At 31.1% G+C, this 21,681-nt stretch overlaps 2 protein-coding genes across 3 annotated transcripts; one reads left to right on the top strand and one right to left on the bottom strand.

Moving 5' to 3' along the window:
- Positions 1-155: 155 nt before the first annotated feature.
- Positions 156-10,788, bottom strand: LOC134705173 (uncharacterized). The gene is made up of 11 exons (XM_063563932.1): positions 10,633-10,788; positions 8,192-8,234; positions 7,696-7,739; positions 7,305-7,376; positions 6,073-6,151; positions 5,099-5,188; positions 3,589-3,696; positions 1,925-2,014; positions 1,092-1,168; positions 477-533; positions 156-161 (listed from the first exon to the last, which is right to left on the bottom strand). The coding sequence occupies exons 2-11, from the start codon at positions 8,226-8,228 to the stop codon at positions 156-158; spliced, it is 660 nt and encodes a 219-aa protein (XP_063420002.1). The 5' UTR covers positions 8,229-8,234; positions 10,633-10,788.
- Positions 10,789-10,830: 42 nt separating this feature from the next.
- On the top strand, positions 10,831-21,681 carry LOC134693073 (mitochondrial fission regulator 2-like). Of its 2 annotated transcripts, none has more exons than XM_063553789.1 (9): positions 10,831-10,876; positions 12,384-12,515; positions 13,039-13,251; positions 14,031-14,179; positions 14,989-15,224; positions 15,672-15,823; positions 16,260-16,381; positions 16,837-17,014; positions 21,446-21,681. In XM_063553789.1, the coding sequence occupies exons 2-9, from the start codon at positions 12,441-12,443 to the stop codon at positions 21,527-21,529; spliced, it is 1,209 nt and encodes a 402-aa protein (XP_063409859.1). In that variant the 5' UTR covers positions 10,831-10,876; positions 12,384-12,440; the 3' UTR covers positions 21,530-21,681. The 2 variants fall into 2 exon arrangements, with proteins under 2 accessions (XP_063409859.1, XP_063409853.1); XM_063553783.1 differs by lacking the exon at positions 10,831-10,876 and adding an exon at positions 11,010-11,028.

Below are 21,681 nucleotides of genomic sequence, written 5' to 3'. Positions count from 1 at the left end.
GAGAGATTAAAATTATTCTACAATTATGTATGCACGTCTAATATACAAAGAGAAGATACATGTATCAATTTAAAGTTCTAAGCAGATGTTTATATTTTGTCATGCAAGAAGAGAGGAAAGCATATACATTGTACTACGAATGTCTTCTTACCTATTCATTTCTGTAAATAACAATAAGAAAAACTCAAAAAGACTGTTAAAAGTATCATAGAGCCATACTTTACACTGGTTTGTTGATGCTATCTTGCTGAAATTTTTTTTTACATTCTAGAGGGAAGAAGTTTTCGATATATATACATGTACAATAGTACAGTTTCATATGACAAATGGTAATGTATTCTAAAACTATTCATGAACCTTTACTCTGTCACAGCTTTGAAGATTATGTCATGGAGTCTGTTGGTGCATCTGAAAATCAGACTATTATAAACCAATTATAATTGCTCTTTACCTTACACTATCAAAATATCAAATACCTTTAAAATGTCATATGTCTCTGGTACATTTATTGGGATGAATCCTGCTTGTACTCCCTGGAAGAAATAGGATTAAAGGTGTAATGGTGTTTTGTTATAATTGAGCAATTTTATATGAAATTTATTAAATATTCCTACCATGAAATTACATATGGAATATGGTTGCTTTCACAACATGTTCTAATCCCAATTAACTTTGAAAGGTGAATAAAAATTACATCCATAAGATCAAGGACTTATATCTATAAAATTAGAACTTGTTTTGTCTTTAGTCAAATTTTTTTTAACAAATTTCACATTTCCATTCTCTACTCTATGTATTAGCTTCTTGCACACAATTTCTATGGTTAATTTTCAAACTTTGATTTAACATTTGCAATATAATCATTACAGTTGTTTATTTGTTATGTGCAGGGATGAACCCTAAATTGAAGTGCCATTTCACAATGAGTGAAAAAAATGTCCCTGTGCATTGCTGTTTTAACAATTTCAGAAAACACTGTGAGTAAGGAACTTTTACAGATATACATGATATTAAAATGGCAAAACATGTTGCACCAAAAACACCCTTTACCTTTATTTATTACTCAACATGAATGTAATTCTCATATTTACCTCAATGCAGTATTCTTTGAAGGAATCCAGACACTTCACCATCATGTCACTTGTTATGATTCTTCCAGATCCATCACCTTTAGTCAATCAGTAACAAAAGTTAATATTGGTAGTGTTAGGCATTCCTTCATTCAACATTATTTCAGAAACTATAATAAATATTTTCAACAGAGGAAAATTGTAGAAATTACAAATTTGCAAATTGGAACAAATTTGTGCTTTATTTTCAATTTGAGGCTCTCAATGTGAAATAAGATTAAAATCAAAATTAACAGTTTAATAGTTTTCTCCTTTTTTTTTTTATTTGACACATTCCCCCTTTACATTCTCAATTTTATTACTATAGATTATAAGTTACTATAATAATATTCAAGATAATAACCAAAATCAGCAGAAGTTGTCTGGAAAGGTCAGGGCAGATAAATCTCAAACCTTAGAACTTATGCAACAATTGTCAGATTGCTCTAAATACTTCAGTTTCAGAGATATAAGCTGAAAACTGCATTTGTCGCTACGTTCTATGTTTAGCCATGTCCACCAGGGGATTATTAGACACATTTGTTAAAGTAGATACTTCAATGATGATTGTGGCTAAGTGTTGTTTAAGAAAATAAGATTTTTGTAAAAATTAATCACAACACACCACAATGATGACTGACGTCAAGTCAGGAAAAAAGTAATTTAACTATGTTTCAAAAACAATGAGATGGCACAAATTTATAAAACATGTAATAGCAAAACTGTTGTAATAGTTCTTACAAAATTATACACCTTATATCATGTAAATATAAGAAATATAGTTTATACTTTATAGTAATTTCACATTTTCAAACCTTTTCTCTTAGAGTGGGACACAAATGGTATATCCTCTGGCCAGTATGGTGGTCTGTTTTCCACCTTGTATGTTGATCTCTCACCTGCTCCTATCAAATTAAAAATTGTTTTCTTTTAATAAAACGGCTAAATGTAAATTCACTTTTACTAATTGTGACTCATATGGAAAGGTGTCTCATTGGCACTCATACCATATGTTTTCCTATCTAGCAAAATGAAAGGTCATTCAAATGGAATCAGGTTTTTCATTACAAATACACGAGCGATTACTATAATATATGAGCTATACTGTAGGGAAGGTTTAATACAATTTTTAAATAATGTGTAGAAATGAATCATAAAGTATTAATAACTTCCTCCTCTTGTTCAATTAACGTTAAGAGTACTCCCATTCTATTTTTATTAAAATTCATAAAAAGAATTATACTAATTCAATTAAGCTTGTAGTAATATTAAATGGAATTGAAAGCATTAGAAAATGTGTCTATTTTTAGAAGAAGACATTTCATGCTTAATACAGAATGTGTCTTGCTCAATATTTTAGCACACCCATAACATAACAAAATGAAGCATTAAAAGATGGACTAAACTATCGAAATTTAGAATTGCGTAGATAATATATCAAAATCAAATTTATAAAAATCAAAGGGGAGCTGATGTCAATAGATATAAACATTATCCAAAATTTCTTGCAAGTTTTTGAAAGCATTCTTTATTTGTTGTCTGAAATCTGGATAAATCGCCAATCTTCCTTTTATTAATGTATAAAACCCCATAACTCTGAAACTATAATCTTAAATTAATAAAAAAAAAAAGGAAAGGGAGCCCATGTCAATATATACAAATAATTCACCAAATTTTTATGCAAATTGGATAATTCAGTTTTGAGTTAATGTCCCACATTTTGACAACAGAAAAATAGATGAAACAACAGACAAACTGAGAGACAGACAACAGTATAACAGAATCAGGCTTATAAAAATCAAACATGCTTTTAAATAATATTTAAGTATTTACAGATGTTATGTCATAATTGTTTTTTGAAAATTATTAGATATAGACAATAATAGTGCATTGACTTGACATATCAACAATGTAAGGATTGGGCACAGCCTCACATTTCCTAACTTTAACTTTTAACTGTACTAGATTCTTATTTTACTTTCACTTTCACTTTCTATTTATATCTACAATGTCGATCTAACAACCTCTATTGTTCGGCTAACCGCACAACCGCGAAATTTGTACTTCACGTTTAATATTGTCCTGAAGACGCCACGCTTGTTGGCGAAACATAAATTAATCACCATGCGGTAATTCATGGGTCTTGTTGTCTGTAAAGTCATTTAATTATAAAATAAATAAGTTTGTATTGTTCCACGACACAAGCTGAAGGGGATTGTTCTGAATATTAAATATAATTCTGGATATACAATTTAAATATTGATGAGAAAAGTGATATTGGGTCAGCGACTGTATATAACAAAGAAATATACAGTCAACACAACATTGACTGTTCAAATAGAACGAGTGCAGTATAAATGTAAATACTTATCTTTTGAACTAATTCATTTGTAAATGTTTTAATATACCGGTATTTCAGGATTTTTAATATGCATTGAGTATAAGGTTTAATTTGATAATTATGAATTGTATCTATTACCTTTATTAAAACTTAGTTGGGAGTAGCTCTGTCTAAGAGTATTGATCTTGACATTATTAAAATCAATGTCAAGATCAATATTTCTAATGTCTATAGTGGGCTTGTCATCTGAAAAATAGCAAATAAACAAATAAATTAAAATTAGGCTTCATATAAAAAAACAAATATTCATCAAGAAATGATTAATGTAAACTACTACACTAGAAAAGTAATTAACTTCTTAGCAATTAAAATATTTATTACACAAAAGCAGAAAATATGAGACTGTAAAACATTATAATAGTTGTGTCCAACTAGAATTGAACCAACCTACAATAAATGTATTCTCCTTCAGATGAAGACTGTTTATGTACCTGTAAGTGGTTAGTTAAAAGTCATATTTCCATCACAAAGGATTAACTAAGATAAAGGAAAATGTTAATAAGTAAAATAGTACAAGAGTTGTCTCCCATTGGAATTAAAACCAACCTACAATAAATGTATTCTCCTTCAGATGAAGACTTTTTATGTACCTGTTAGTGGTTAGTTAAAAGTCATATTTCCATCACCATAGGATTAAATAAGATAAAGGAAAATGTTAATAAGTAAAATAGTAAAAGAGTTGTCTCCCATTGGAATTGAACCAACCTACAATAAATGTATTCTCCTTCAGATAAAGACTTTTTATGTACCTGTTAGTGGTTAGTTAAAAGTCATATTTCCATCACCACAGGATTAAATAAGATAAAGGAAAATGTTAATAAGTAAAATAGTACAAGAGTTGTCTCCCATTGGAATTGAACCAACCTACAATAAATGTATTCTCCTTCAGATGAAGACTTTTTATGTACCTGTTAGTGGTTAGTTAAAAGTCGTATTTCCATCACCATAGGATTACATAAGATAAAGGAAAATGTTAATAAGTAAAATAGTACAAGAGTTGTCTCCCATTGGAATTGAACTAACCTACAATAAATGTATTCTCCTTCAGATGAAGACTTTTTATGTACCTGTTAGTGGTTAGTTAAAAGTCATATTTCCATCAAAAGAGTACTAAAAAACAGAAAGAAAATGTTTATTAGAAAAATGTACATGGGTTGTCTCCTGTTTGAATTGAACCAAACTTCTAACATGCAAGTAAAAAAATAAAAATAGTCAATTATCAGGTAGAAAGATAGATAGTCAGGGAATAATTACATCAGGAAAATGTTAATTAGCAACTAGTAAATGACTTGTTTTTCATGAGAATTCAACCATAAAATAAAAATATCAGATGCATACTGGTAATATATTCAGGACGACATAAAAAATTCAAGGGAGTAAGATTATAACAAAAAGGTAACAACTTAAGGAAAGGACTTCTATTAATGAGATTCCCTTTTAATACAGAATTAGTAATTTTTTGCAGAGGACAGATGAAATTAAATTTGATTAAGATAACCGCTCTATCTTGGACAGTTGAACTTCTGTTCATAAAACGCTGGGAATTTGAGAAACATGACGGATTTATAAATGAATTGAATTAAATTACCTTTTTGTGTTACTTCTGTGTCCATTACTGTAACATCTAATTTTTGGATATTCTCCTTCGAAAAAAATATCTTGCAACTTTGTTCATGACCTTAAAAAAAACCAGAAAACACATACTATGAATGTGCTTTATTTTATGGGTATCAATGTTCGTTGTTTGAGTAATATGTACATGTTTATGGGTTTTTAAATTCATGGATTTTAGTTTTCAAAAAAATAAAAAAATAAAAATTAAAGCCTTTAGAAATGAAGGTTACAAATAGTCTGGATTGAAGAAAATTGCAAACTAAACATTGACCTGTGTAAATTATAGTGATAACACTAATTAAGCCATGTATCATGTGATTAAGTGATCAACAGATTAAAGACCTTCCAAGGTGTTAATTAGGCCAGAAACATGTCACCTAAAGAAAACGATAACATAAACAAATGCTGTAAACGTATCTTGAATTGTCAAATAAATATATCAAAACCAGAAATCTGACTTTCATAGATTAAAATTAATTTTTGAAAATTAAAATATCCTAAAGTACATACAGTTTACATTGTTAAAAATTAAATGGGTTTAATCCTGCATGCGGTTGTAGTTCTATGACTGCTATTACAGTATTCTCAGATTTGGTGTTATTCAATATATGCTCTTGATCATATCAGTAGTCAAACCTACCAATGGGGATTTTTCTATGTTGTGATTTGGATAATGGTTGTTTTATTTCATAGGACACTTACACTTAAATTCATGGATATAGTAATCCACAAAAACCATGAAAATTGGTACCCCACGAATTAAAGTAATTTCACAGTAAATTGTAATGACGAAAAACAGATTTTTTTCCGGAATTGTATACACAATGGTAAATGCATCCTTTTAACCAATTCTTTGGATGGTTTGAAATAAAAGGTACATGTTTAAGTAAAGCCTCTGACTAAACATTGAGTTGAAAAAATAATGCAAAGACAAGTCATTCTACTTACCAAATGCATGAACAGCACCAGCATGAATATAAAAAAAACCCATAGGTGGAAATGCTGTTTCTGATGAAAATCTTTTCACCTAAAAAATATTTGACTTTTATTTTTATAACAAATAATCCATTAAATAAGATTTAAATTAATTAAATACTGTAGAAGACAGCACAACCCTAATCCCAAGGTAACTCATTGTAAGAACTTTAAGAATTATTTAAATCTAAATGACAATAAGAATAAATTAACAACAATAACAGTGAGACAACTGAAATTTAAACTTCATCCAGGACAATACCCATAATGCGCCTTGAAATGAGGAACTCAAAAGTCACGTGTAAACATATACAAGTTTACGATATGGGCTGAGCAACAGAAGAAAACAATACCATTAACGCCTATGTTAAGTTTTGTAGAAAGATGCACTGACATTACTGTATATGAGTGTCATAAAGTTTGGTTGATGCAAACTGGACTTTAGAGACAAGTAAAGAAAAAAATCAGAAATTTATCCATTTGTAAAGGGACATAACTCTAGAATGGTTACAGTGATACCATCAAAATTTCAACTTGACTTGTTTTCGTTGTTATAAGCATAAGGAATTAGTTTTATAAAATTTTGTTTCAGCAAACTGAAATTAGAGAACACAAGCAAATTTAGGGATGTATAGACATACAGACAATGCTAAAATTAATGTCCGCTCAGAAATGGTGGAAACAATAAAATAATGGAACAGTTCAGTTCATGCTCTAATACAATTTTCCTGTGTGAATGGTCTTAAACGAGTCATTCTTGGGACCCTTTAGCTTCTGTTCCATGAGCCAAGGCTCAGTGCTGAAAGCCCTACTGTGACATATAATGGTCAACTTTTACAAAATGTGACTAGGAAGGAGAGTTGTCTGATTGGCACCATTGGCACTCCTAACACATCTTTCTTATATATCTGTTCTCATGGTTTATAATAAAATGTTTTTCTCTTTCTTAAAATATTTGTTTGAGCCTGATGAAAAAGGTTGTGTGTTTTTCTCAAAGAGTATTTTTCTGAAATACTGCTGTTTAGGTTAATTTACAAAAAAAAGTTAATTCTACTTGACATGCACTAAATCTATTGAGCGATTGTTTCGATTTTGAATTGGTACATAATACTTTATGATAATTGAATGTAATTAAAATCATAATCATGACTTTTTTATTGCTTTTTATACTTATTAAATATAGTTTGGCTAACACTTATTCAAACCTTATTGGCCAAACGCTTCACTCTTTTCAGAGCATTTTGCTCTTGAGCTTTCCACTCAGGTACTGGCAACACCTACAGAGAAAATCTTTATTGATAAGGTTACATTTTTCTTACAAATAAATCAATGGGGGGGGAACTCAGTGGTGGATAACATGTATCTTTTTTCTCTCTAGTAAATGCATTTTAAAAATAAGGAATGGAATTATTTCATGTTATCATACAGATGTTTTTTGTTGTGATTTTAAAATTTGACTTACAATTTGAAACTTTTTTGTTCTGTTTTTAATGTGTTTTCTTATGTATGTTTTACACAAAATAATGTTGTTGTATTTATATTTTGGTTAAAAAAAAAATTATATAAAAAAATAGAATAAAATAATTTCATAATTACCCTGGTTTTGCCATCAATGACATTTCTTGATTTTTTCTTTTGTTCTGAAACAAATGTATAATATAAGTAAATTTATCCTACATTCATCTCACTATTAAACTAAAAACTCTACTTCAGTTGTACATTTTTTACCTCTAATAATCAAATATTATTTATACTGCTTCTATCATTGTCTATGTAATTGTTTCGTCACTTTTGAGAAAATGTAGTCTTAGATCTTAACTTTATATTATAAGAACATCTGGGAGCACACAATTGGATTATAGTCGTATAAAAATATTATTGAGAAAGCGCTGATGGTTTAAATTTTTCATTAATTGACTATAAGAAATGCACTATGAAATAACTGTGATCTCAAACCATCGGGTAATTATGTTTGACTGTTTCAAGTGACAAATCAATTCATTTAATTCGTTTTAAGAAACCCAAACATTTGCAAATTAATTCAAATACATTTTTGTACATGTACATGTATGAGGTACATATAACAACATACTTTGTTTCTCTGGCACATTTTCAGAGCTTTCTTCCATTATTTCCTGAAAATAAAAAAAATAGTTTGATCCAAAAAGTTATTTTATAAAACAATAAGATGCATGGACATAATGCTTTGACATTTTGACATGGAATATATATCTGCAGACATAATAATTTAAGGTAGATTGATGGTATACCGCCATCTTTGATTGTAGGCCCAAGACCACAATTAATGACCCCCCTTTTCGTTGTTCACGAATATAGTTCCCTTTAATTATAGTGTATTTTTTCTTTATTTTTTTTCTTTCCCTTTCTCATTCATTTCTTACCTTTTCTGGGGTGGGAATGAAAGAAGAGAGCTGAAATAAACTTTTGGATGTTTTATTTTCACTGATTTTAATAAGGAAAGAGTGATTAGGCCAGGTGCAAAAAGGTTATATTTACACTTTTTGGAACATCTCTTGACTTGCCTATAGGGGTATGGATGTGTATTGGCCAAATTTGTATGATGTAAACATGCAATTTTTCAGAAAATTGCATATGTTTTGGGACTTGAACTGTACATTACTCACACAAAAAATTAGACAAAAAGAACAGTTAAATTTTTTTAAATGCGACAAAACGTTATAAAGAAATGATAGAAGAATTAATTGTGGTCTCGGGCCTGTACAATCACAGTACAAAATTGGTCCATCTAAGGGGAGATAACTCTTTTAGTACAAAATTTATACTAGGCTAATAGGGAAATTTTTTATTTTTACTTGTGGCAAGAAAACAAGTTCGGTGACACCATGTTTTCTTTTTATTTTCTTAAAGCATATTAAGAAACCTATCTTCTCACAATTTATTTCAAAATTCTATCTCATAGAACTTTTTTTATGCACTCTTATGTGACTTTCTATGAACAAACTAACCAAATTTAGGCAATTTTTAACCACTCATAGCTTGAAAAATAGCTGGTGACCCATACTTTTTATTATATTTTTGAAAAAAGCATAGTAAAATCTTCATTTTGGAAAATTATAAGAAAATTCTGTCTCCAAAAAGATTTACTTATGATCTACCCTAATTAGATTTTCAGGGTTGATGAATTTTGGGTAATTAAATGCCACTTTTGAGTTGCGTTGACCACTCGGACGGACGGACAAGACAGACAGACAGACAGACAGACAGACAGACAGACAGACAGACAGACAGACAGACAGACAGACAGACAGACAGACAGACAGACAGACAGACAGACAGACAGACAGACAGACAGACAGACAGACAGACAGACAGACAGACAGACAGACAGACAGACAGACAGACAGACAGACAGACAGACAGACAGACAGACAGACAGACAGACAGACAGACAGACAGACAGACAGACAGACAGACAGACAGACAGACAGACAGACAGACAGACAGACAGACAGACAGACAGACAGACAGACAGACAGACAGACAGACAGACAGACAGACAGACAGACAGACAGACAGACAGACAGACAGACAGACAGACAGACAGACAGACAGACAGACAGACAGACAGACAGACAGACAGACAGACAGACAGACAGACAGACAGACAGACAGACAGACAGACAGACAGACAGACAGACAGACAGACAGACAGACAGACAGACAGACAGACAGACAGACAGACAGACAGACAGACAGACAGACAGACAGACAGACAGACAGACAGACAGACAGTCTTCTCATTTGTATGCAAATATATATTTAAAACAAACTCGGACTACCAATTTTCTAATTTTAAAAAGAAAACGTTATATAAAAAAATCTTTCTTCCGAGACCAGCAATGTTATTATTCTTGCTTGACTTCCTGTTCTTGCACTTGCCCAACATCTAGCCCGGCCAGGCACATTTTCCCGGGCCTCATACCGTTTGGCTTGGGAATAGGGAATGGGGAACTTAACAATGCCAAGTACACTCTGCCTCATCATATGTATTGTATTATTCTTGTGTGTAACGTATATTCAACCAAATCGTTAGGTTTCTAAATAAAAATCTTATTTATATTGGGTGTTTTACGTAGTTTGTCCAATATCCCAGAACTTGGGTAGACAAAGGGAAAACAAAGCCAGCCAGTAAGTTTGTTTCCGGCGGATATATCATGGATTCCATGTAGTAAACCCCACATTCTGCATTACCAGAAACAAAACCCTGTGTAATGTTGTATTGTGTAATAAATTTATTATCAGGCTTTCTGTTGCAATTTTTTCCTCTGTAATTATTGGCAGGATTTACTAATTTATCTTAATATAAAATTAAACAAAACATACAAAATTAAGGCACTGATTATTAAAACTTAATTGTAAATTGTTCATTTTACGTAATTGTGCTAAATAGATAGTCTTTTCGAGAACTTTCTGCCCAAAATGTCAATTTCTTTGCTTATCGTCTTTAGTTTCAATGTATATATCAAGTTTAGTTTCGTCAACTTCATTTACCTTTGTTTACAAATTTTATACCATGTGTATTTTCCGTTACTCTTTTGTGTTGAGGTTAAAATGTAGTGGCTAAGCGTCTAAAGGAATAAGATAACATTAAATAAATGCTCCCGCACATCTCGCGTAGTTTTACTTAAACGAGACCTACCGAGGCTGATCCTTAAGGTTACTAGACGAATATGATCTGCTATTATAGCTCCAAATTTAACATCTTTCACTGAAATAACCCTGGTTTTAATCTGCCGTACGTAATATTAATCACATTTTACATATACGATTTACACGCAAAATATAGTAAATGTTCCTCTATGGAAGACGTTTCGTCCTCAGTTATTTGGTCCATACTGCCAGTTCGACCAAAGTCGTTTCGGTTAGTTATTTGCCAGTTCGACCACGGTCAGTTCACATGTTTCAGCAATACTGCCAGTTCGCACAGTCTCTTTTTATTAACTGTTGTGGTCATCTTTTTAATTGTTTATATAGTAGGAACACTAGGGACCTTTACTGAGGCTTTACCGCAATTTCTTTAATCTTATGTCATGCAACTGTCGTGAGAATCTGTCCCACCTGTGGGGGGTTGCCATCCCGCTTACTGCTTCGTCAGATTCCTGTATCCCGCTTACACTATGTGCGTAAGCAATTCTATTTGTGTTGTCATTTCAAGGGTCCCGCTAGACTTCATAAATTTCCTGTTTTCACGACACAATAATTTGACTTTCACATGTCATACTTACCACAAATCAGCAATCCCGTGTTACGTTACGACCCCAATGATAACCACCCTCAGTCCCTGTGGTGTCAGATATTTTGTATTATGACTTGAAAATTTTACTGAAACTTTTGTGATGTCCAGTAATGGCGGACATATAGTGATAAGGTATTTTTAACTTATTGTGCCGCTATTCCTGGGTGACCAGAGAATCTGTCCCCCTTGAACTATTGATGTCATACAACAATCATTTTTCCATTGTGGCTTCATAAAATTTGTATAATGTCAAATTTACGAGAACCTTTGTGATGTGCAGTAATAGCGGACAAATAGTTATAAGTTGTATTACCCTACTCTTCCTATTTTTTAAGCTACATGTATAAAATAGCCTACCCTAACATTTTTATTGTAATTTTTCAATTTAAGCACTGTTTAAGTCTGAATGTTCCTCCCATAAACTCAATGTAAAAAAAAAGATAAAACAAAAAAAATCTGTACCTTCCTACTCTATTTCTTTCAAAGATGTATTACATAATTAGTCAAAATAATTATGAGGTCTTGATATGAAATGCCAAAAAACATTTCTGTGAAGGCAAACAATTTATCCTAAGTATATCTTCGTAAAAAAACCACCACAAAAAACTGAAAAAAATTATTTGATTAGATTTAGATAATCATGAAGTGAATCAAAATGGAAACATTAGTCAAAAATATATTCCACAAGAAAAGAAAATGAAGGTTCGATGGTGAAAATTTGAAACTTTTTAACTATGGAAAATTCAAATAGTCCATTAAACTCATATTAATTTTAACATTTGAAATTACTCTAATAAAACAAATATTAAAAACATTTAAAATTTTATGTTGATCATAGTACATTTGTAATACCAATGATACAGCTGCTGTTTGCATAAACAATGTTTAGTGTAAAAGTACTCACAATTCATACACATTTCAGTATGACTTATGATCCCTTTTTTGTGAAAGGAGTCTTTATGTTCTGACTTTTGTTATGAAATTATCGTTTTGTCTTTTATTTCAGTATGACAGTAATTGGAGGCATGCAGATTTAAACGATATAATTTTAACGGTGTAAAGTATGGATATTATTGATGATTTAGTGGTAGTTGTCAGAGTTATTTTAGATTACATTGGAATTGATCCAGAAGATGTGGTAATTATTTCATTACATGTATTTCATAGGATAATTGATGCACTGGTGTTTATATTGTACCAAATATCGTGCTTGTAATATATGCACAATGTGAAATTACTTATATAGTTATACATGTATGTGTTTGTTTACATGAAATCATTGACTATAAATAGATCTATACATTGATGATACAGTGGTGTCATGGTCAATAAATTTTCAAATTACAACACAACAAACAAATTTTAAAGATCATGGGGAATGTTGGGAGACTCTTTTTAAGTCAACTCAGCAAAATATTTAAGAAATACCGACACTTATGCAGACACTCAAACAATAATAAAATAGATTGATTGTATCAACACTCTTGTATGTTTGTAAGAAATAAAATTTGTTAAATCTTTACAGAAAACATGATTAACTGCCATGACATGCATTTTTCCCTATTTCACTATATTATTTTTGAATGGGCCCATGTAAAAATGATACAAAAATTGTAAGTTGAAAAAATATTCCAACTTATGGTCCATGTTTTATGTTACAGAGAGCTTTGTTAGAAGAACTGAATGCTAGGAGAAGATTGAGATTTTATCAAACCCGTCAGGCTATAACTTACAATTGGAATCATGTTGTTTCCTTTCGTCAGCGTACAATCAACAGAGTAAATAGAATACAATCAGATGTACGACACAAAAGTTTGATGAGAATTATAGGGTCATACATCTCAATGAAACCTGTTAAAAGGGTTAGAATACAGGTAAGAAATAGGTTTGATAATTATAAACACTGCATTCTTCACACCACAGTCCCATCAGCCCAGGCTTGTTAAACACTGCATTCTTCACACCACAGTCCCATCAGCCCAGGCTTGTTAAACACTGCATTCTTCACACCACAGTCCCATCAGCCCAGGCTTGTTAAACACTGCATTCTTCACACCACAGTCCCATCAGCCCAGGCTTGTTAAACACTGCATTCTTCACACCACAGTCCCATCAGCCCAGGCTTGTTAAACACTGCATTCTTCACACCACAGTCCCATCAGCCCAGGCTTGTTAAACACTGCATTCTTCACACCACAGTCCCATCAGCCCAGGCTTGTTAAACACTGCATTCTTCACACCACAGTCCCATCAGCCTAGGCTTGTAAAAATGCTACTGGGTCTGAAAAGAATTTAACTTTTTTAACAATGGAAATTATCTTTTTATAGTTTTTGGAGATATAAATGTTGACTGAAGCTCATTTATGTATGAAGGGCAAAAGTGTGCTCAATCAATGCTTTTACAACAACCATATAGAATTAAATAAAGCTTTTTGTTTGTTTGTTTACATACTCATATGCAGTATAATAGCGTTGTCACAGTGAGCCTGTGCAGTCACTTTTAATTGGGGAAATAAGCCACTGTAAACCTATATGTTGTATTAAAATATCATTATGAACTTTCTTGTTTCTCTCTACTGGAAGGACAACATTTTTTTTATTCTTGGTAAAAATGCTATGGTTTTTTGAAGTGGCTATACAACTTTCATTTCAGAATCACTTATTACAGTCTAGATATCCTAAATACATGTATGACAGTGATAGTGATGATTCTGTTATATCTACCACAAGTTTGGGAACATCTACAGATGATGATGTTGTCTGGGTGGAGGAAGAGTTAGGTGACAACTGTGTCAGGATTAGGTAGGTACCTGTAATTGTAAGCCAAAGGTAACCGGTTAATTACAGTTACTTACAATATGATTCAGTTGAAATGACTGAAGACACAAATGATGAGCATGGGATATTGATATGTATCAATTTTGTAGATGTTGTTAAAAATAGATCAACAGCTGATATTATCATATTAGACAAAAATATGGGACACATATATGCCAGCTTTAAGCTTACTTATACTTTGTGAAAATGCTGAATTCTTTATCATGGGCTCTCCTGTAATTGTATGAAATTAAGTTCTAAAGCTTAAAATTTTAATATTTGGCACATTGTTATAAATATTGCAATGTGGAATAAACAAGAGGACATAGAGCAAATGGTCATAAAGCAGCATCAAATAAAATGGTGTGGAACTAGATGTGATGATATGATAACTAGATGTGATAGTATGATGTGTGTTCCTGCATTAAGGTTAGAGAATTGCATAATGTGAACCTCACAAATTAAAAAAAGAATAGCAATGTAAACATGCAAAATAGGGAATGTCGTTAAAGGATCTTGATTAAATGAATAGCTCCCATGGACCCATACCTCGAAGTTCCTTTGTACTAAATATAGTTTGTTATGTTAAGATAGGCTAAAACAATATAGATTTCTTTTATATGTTTCTTTTAGACCTGATTTTTTTATACAAGAAACTGTTTCCAATGTCCAATGATATACCAATATGACAAATATATTCTATGATTTTGAGTGATCTCTAATATTAGTAAATGGTGAGTTACGATTTGAATTGTTAAAATTTAGTTGTATTCATATATTTCTTTTATTTTCAGAGCACAGAAAAGAAAAAACTTTGAAAATGATGCAGCTCTTGATGAGTTAGATGCTGATTTATTCATATCTCGACCCAGCTTATCTCCAATGAGTTCTACTATGATATCATCAGTGTCTACACAACAAGATCCTGAGCAGACACAAAAGTTATCAGTGATGGAAGAAGAGCTCAATAACTTACGACTACAGATAGCAATGCTGGTGGAAGCTCAAGAACAGATCAATAAATCTCAGAGTAAATATTTTATGAAAACCACTTCTCTCAGTAGAGGATACAGTATTCACAATTTAATCATGAATGTATTATTCATTTAACAGAAATTAATGTGAAAGTCAACTGTAAAAAATAGATTGTCAATTATAATACAATGCATAGGGATTTTGTTAAAAAATAGGACATATTAGGGATAATTTGTCAAGCAGTATTTTTTTTGGAATCTCAAATTCATCATCATTTATACTAAAAAAAAAATTAGTAATCAGGCTAAAACCTGGCAAATCTTCATTATGATTTCTCTGAAATGATGTTGGTTTTTTTTGTTACAGTGATTTCTTTTCTTCAAACCAAAGCTTTGTGTATGTTTCCTAAATTCTTTTTTTTTTAAATTTTCAGATTAAAAAATCCTTCTACTTATCTTTGTATAAATTTTAAACGAATATATTTGTGTAATATCTTTTACAGTACCTCCACAGTCTTTCCAAGAAGAAAAGTTATCAATAGAGGATTCTGTACCAGTGCCACCAACTTGCCCGATAGCCCCTCCCCCACCACCACCCCTCCCAGCAACAAAACAGTCAACACCAATTCTTACTCAGACGGAAAAAGATAAACAGGTAAAATACTTAGAGTCTGCACCACTGATGATATTAGAGAAAACAGCTCCATGGATTTAAAATATTTTCAGTGGACCCCTAGATTTATCAAGAAAAGCTGGGATATAGTTTCAGAAATTATATTCTATGAAGCAAAGCTCACCCCTAAAAACAGGAAATAACTAAACTAAAAAAATATGAACATTTATATGTCTCCTATGTGGACAAATAATTAAGATTTAATCTTATCTGTCCATACATACGCACATGGGTCTTAAAATTTGTTTCTGGTCTCTACTTTTAGGCTTACTACCAGATCATAATCAAAATTTAGGTGACATCAATATTAGATTTCTTGAGTTATATCCCTTTATATAGTGAAAAATTGGATGTATTTGCCATATATTTACAAGTGGATCTGTGTCCTATGAACTTAATTTCTTTTTTTTTATTTCAGACAATAGTGCTACAGACATTACAAGACAACAGAAATAGTACTCCTGAAAATCCCCCAAAACAGGCCACATTGACAGATGTCCTTAAAGGGCTTGGAAGTGTCAAACTAAAAAGTATTCAAAGGTAATATACACAATGTGTTTGGTCAAATTATAACAGTTGAATGAATGGTTTTTATAAAAATGTTGATAAAAGTTGGTTTATGTGGAAATTACCGTTTTCTGCTCTGTGGTAGGGTTGATGTCTCTAAAACACATTCTCAATTTCACTTCTAAAAAATTACCCACAGTTTCTTGTGATCAAAGAACAAATAATATGTGATTTTTTTTTATTTTCATGGGAACCAGTTTTGGTTGATTGAGGAAAACTTTTTGGGGATACTAGATTTCATTGTTTTGCCAAAGTTTGCATACAATCTTATTGAAAATCTGTAATTTGTTGAACATTTGAATTTTTTGTTTTACATTTTACCTTTGCATGTTTTCTAATCACATATTTCTATGAGTTCTAAACTATGATAGAAGTCTTACAATACCCTAATCATTAGTGATAGCTCCCAATGTGTTTTCTGTTTACAGGTCTCCTGGAGGTACACCATTAAAACCAAAAAGACGAGAATCTAATAATGATCCTGCATCAGTGATAGCTCAAGCTTTGAAAAAGAAATTTGCCAATCAAATTATCAACAGTCCAGATGTTGATAAGGAAAATGACAGTTTTAATTTCAGTTCTCCAGAGTCGAATAGCCCATTTTATGTAAGTTTAAGGTAGCACAATACAAAGATTTTTTAACTTCCAATCACCAACCTTTGAAATGCTGTAACTTTCTTATGAATGCATAGAAAATAATAAAAGAGGTATATATAGTAGCAATTTTACCTGACCATATCGGGAAATAGGTTTTTAGTCGGATCTTAACACGTACGTGTGATTTGTTTAAACCGGTTTTCGATAAAAAAATATACGAAGAAATGTCAAAATGTTTAGGACTTAATTAAATCCGTATTTCGGTAAGATTGTGCAAGCATACAATTTTTATTACGTCTTACACTTTGAGAAGCGAATAATCTGTAACTGCTTTATTCAAATATTCTGTAAAAACGTTAATTTTGAGCTATGAAAGTCGAAGTGGCTAGAGAATTTTTCCTGAGGAAGTTTTAAAAAAGTGCAAAAAATTATTTTTACAGTGGGTTAGCTTTCATTAGTCTTCACTATCTATAGATTAACAACTTTTGGTTTTATTTATAATTCAGAATCATCATTGAAGGTGGAGCGCGATTGCGCAGTTAATTAATTATATGGATGTGCCATTTGTATGATGAGTGACATTCCGTGGTATTATGTGCCAATTCGAAAAAGTTATACGAGAATTGTCTCCCCTTAACAGGTTCAATTTTTTTATAATTATGTTTAGGTTTCTGATATAATATTGAATAATTACAAAATGAATCAATGCAATACATTTCAGTTTTTGTTATTGATGTATCAAAACAATTGATGTACAAATATAATTTCATAAATTTGAAACGTTTAAAATTTTTACATACCAATATAAAGAATTTTTTATCATTTTTTAAATAGACTATGAATAAAAGTTGCTTGAAAACCAGTCAAGGTCGTTAAAAATTCCAATTGTTGTTGCATGAAATTATTTCCTTTGATGATAGATTGATTGGGAAATGAGCCAGAGTTATCTATTTGTCATGACAGAGAGGGACTAGCTAGCAAATTTTGATTGCAGCTAATTCATTGTTAAAACAATGCTTCTCTATAAACGAATGTTATTTTATACAAATATAAGGACTTAGTAAGCTAAATCTACAAATTTTATTTGAATTTATGAATTTTTATTGCAATAGATTAATATGCTATATATAGATAGATAAAATATTATTCTTCTAAATGAATGCAATATTTTTATTATGCAATCATTATGTAATTAATTATTATGTAATTAGTGGCAAAATCTGGGTAAGTTCACTTGAATGAATTTAGCTCTTTCATCTCTTAAACTGTACAGAAAATATTAACGGAATCTTAAACAAAACATCATGGGCTTCAAAAGGGTGTCTCAGATTGTCTCTATAGTATTCCATTCTCTCATAAATCTTTAATTAGTGTAAACATCCTAACCGCATAAAAGAAGATAATGTTTAATTAGGTGTAAAATTTGTTCTATACATTCTATCTGAAATCTGAAGACACCGTTTTGTAGATAATGGCCATAGGAACAACATATAATAAACTCAACCCTTTAGGGATACCTATGCAGAAGCTAATTTCATTTGAAAGTGGAAATTTGGTGAAAAATATTTTATACACAGTTAACATTATAATTGGTTTCATAATTGTTGCATCATACAAACATTGCATTAATTTGAAAGAGTAATCTGTTAGTTATCCAAAACTACTATTTTATAAATTTTCAAGCATTATTAAGAAAGTTACAGGATTTTATAACTTGGGAGTTGGAGTCATAAAATCTTTGTATTGTGCTACCTTAATAGAGTTTTCATGATTGTGTTAATTAGGAATAGCAAGTTGTTTATAACAAATCACTAGATACCAGGCATATTATTTTACCCCTTGATATCTATGTGTGAGGATGATATCTTCAGGGTTTCCGCTGGCGGTCGCCATTTTCGCAATTTGCGAAAAAATAATCATTGTGGCGATTAAAATTCGTCATTGGCGAAAGAATTTGGCGAAAGAAATATATATACGATTTATTTGTAGCCATCTTGTTTATTTACATTTTTTCGGGTTTCTCGGATTTTACCTGATCAAACAATATACTCGGAATTTACCTTGAACTCGTTAAGATTTTGACAGAAAATCAATAATCAGCTGATTTCATTTTGTGATATCGATAACAAAGGACTAATTAATAAAAGTGTTGATTGGTTTGTTTGACAAAATTATATGGTTAAATGGCTTCTGCTAAATGTCACATACAGAATTTATTTACTACTTTACGACGCACGTGTTTAAACAAACTTTTATTTAGTTTTAAAGATAGTTTAGAGAAGAAAGCTGTTTTTGTGACGAAAAATGTTCAAAAGCAAGAAAACTCTCCGATTTAAAACTTTAACTATCCTTTGACTTTAATATAGGTAAATGATTAGGGTGACTACTTTAAAGTCGTTTGAGTGACACACGTGTTTCAAGCATAGTTTTACGTCTCAACTTTTTCATTTACGATGGTCAAGAAAAGAAAAATGTCGTTATGAAGAAACCTATCAAAAAGGTTGGGAACCAACCCCTAGAATGAGAGTAACCCATCAATGTAATGACTACACATGAAATGAGGGATCAATTTAATATGATAAAAGCTTTTGTTTTGTTGTAAAAACCACTGGACTTCTTAGTACAAACGGGGACACCAGTATTTTTCTTTTAAAGAAACTTTCCTTACGAACTATATATACTGGTATTTTACATGTTATATGATCAAAACATGTCCATCAATTTTGTTATATTCCAGGACTTATATCTTTATTAATGAAGTATAAAAGTAAAGTGGTCCCCTCATTTAGAAAAGTTGTTTAAAATACAACGAATATTTTTCCTTTTTAAGTTAAAACATTTTGTTGTTTTGAAGTAAATGATTAGTGTTTATTCATTAAAATGTATACTCTTAAATAAGTCTGAGAGAATGGTCAAAGACACAATGGGGCAAATCATCTTATAAAAAGGAGGGGGGGGGGGGGGGGGGGGGGGGTAGAAAAAGGTAAATTTTAAACGAAAAATATATTTATGTCATTTGGCGAAAAAAATAATAAAGTGGCAAAAAATATATTGTTTTGGCGAAAGAGGTGGCGAAATAAATAATTGACCCAGGGGAAACCCTGGATATCTTATATTATCATATACTTGTATAAAATATTACTAAAATTTTACAGTTCAATAACATTTGAAAATATCAAAAGGCTATGAAAGGATTACAGTAACTATGTTTATTAACAAGATTCCTAAGAATTTCCATAGCAGGCTGATAAAGGTACCATTATTGACTGCTTCCGGTATGTTATCACATGCCTTTCCGTTAATTTCCATGACGTTTATCACATGCAACTTCGTGCATCTCCGGAAATTTGTTCGAAAACAACAACAAAACGCAGAAACGGCAAGTGATAAGACTTTTCCTAAAATGTTCGAGGAGCAACAAATGAATTAAGTTAAACTTGTTTTGAAAGACATAAATGAGTTGACAATATTAATGGAGAACATGATAATTGTTGTGAAAAGATAAATAAATGCTTGTAATAGCATGCAATTAAAACAATTAAAGTTAAGATTTTTTTTTGGTTGTCTGTAAATATTATCTGAAAATGCAAAGACAAACAAAATTAAATTTTAATAGTTCTTGTCTGTATTTCTTCTGCTAAAGTATATGATAAAAAGATAATTACATGGCATTTTTCATATCAGACCCTTTATCTGCCCTCATTCATCAGACATGGTATTAGCCCTCGAGCCTGCGGCTCTTGGGCTGATATCATAACCTTGGGCCGATAAAGGGTCTGATATGAAAAATGCCATGTAATAATCTATACTTATTGTATAGCAATATAATATTTCCCACAGAAAATAACAAAAAGTTAGCGTGCAATAAATTCCAATATTGCACTAGTGCGATAAATCTTCAAAAAAACATGTCATTAATGTCAAAACCTCATTTAAACCAATTTTTACTTGAAATATCATATTTGTATACAATAAAAGAGCTATTGCACGAATATTGGGGAATATTGTCCCTCGTAGAACATATATTGCACTTGCAAGCTCGTGCAATATAAGATTCTACTCGGGACAATATTCCCCAATATTAATGCAATAACCCTATAATATAACTCTGATAAAATACACAACATCTTTGTAGTTTGATTTTTACTAGTTACTAACCATAGATAAGGTCACGTCGCCATGTGACATCTACCTTGTACACATAAAACAAAAATGGTCTTGAAATGTCCAATGTGATTCATATAAGTGTTAAATATGGGAATAAATTTCTTTGTGAAAATTTTGGACATTAGTTTTAATCATTAACCATGGTCTAAATCAATTATTCACTTTGAGAAATTTTTGAGTAATTCTCGTCTTATCAAGCTGAAGTTTGATCATATCATTACGACATACCTTACAGAGTACTTTGAGGAAAACAATCAATTTTATATATTTCAGATTGCACAAGGACAAAGAAGAATCAGGAAAAGATCTGTTTTGTTTGACGATAAGAACAGACTGTCTGGACCACTTAGATTATGAAACTAGGGATTCATTGTTTTTATCAGTGATATTGTCAATTGTGCTCAATTTTAATAAACTGTTTTTATTATATCCATCAAAACTGCTATTATATTTTACCTATTATATGCAAGAATGTACAGGGCTATTCCAGAATTAAATTTTGTTTTATA

Source organism: Mytilus trossulus, chromosome 1 (assembly GCF_036588685.1).
Source record: "Mytilus trossulus isolate FHL-02 chromosome 1, PNRI_Mtr1.1.1.hap1, whole genome shotgun sequence".
Lineage (NCBI taxonomy): Eukaryota > Metazoa > Mollusca > Bivalvia > Mytilida > Mytilidae > Mytilus > Mytilus trossulus.
The sequence above is the reverse complement of the archived record's forward strand: the minus strand, read 5'-3'. Positions and strand labels throughout refer to the sequence as shown.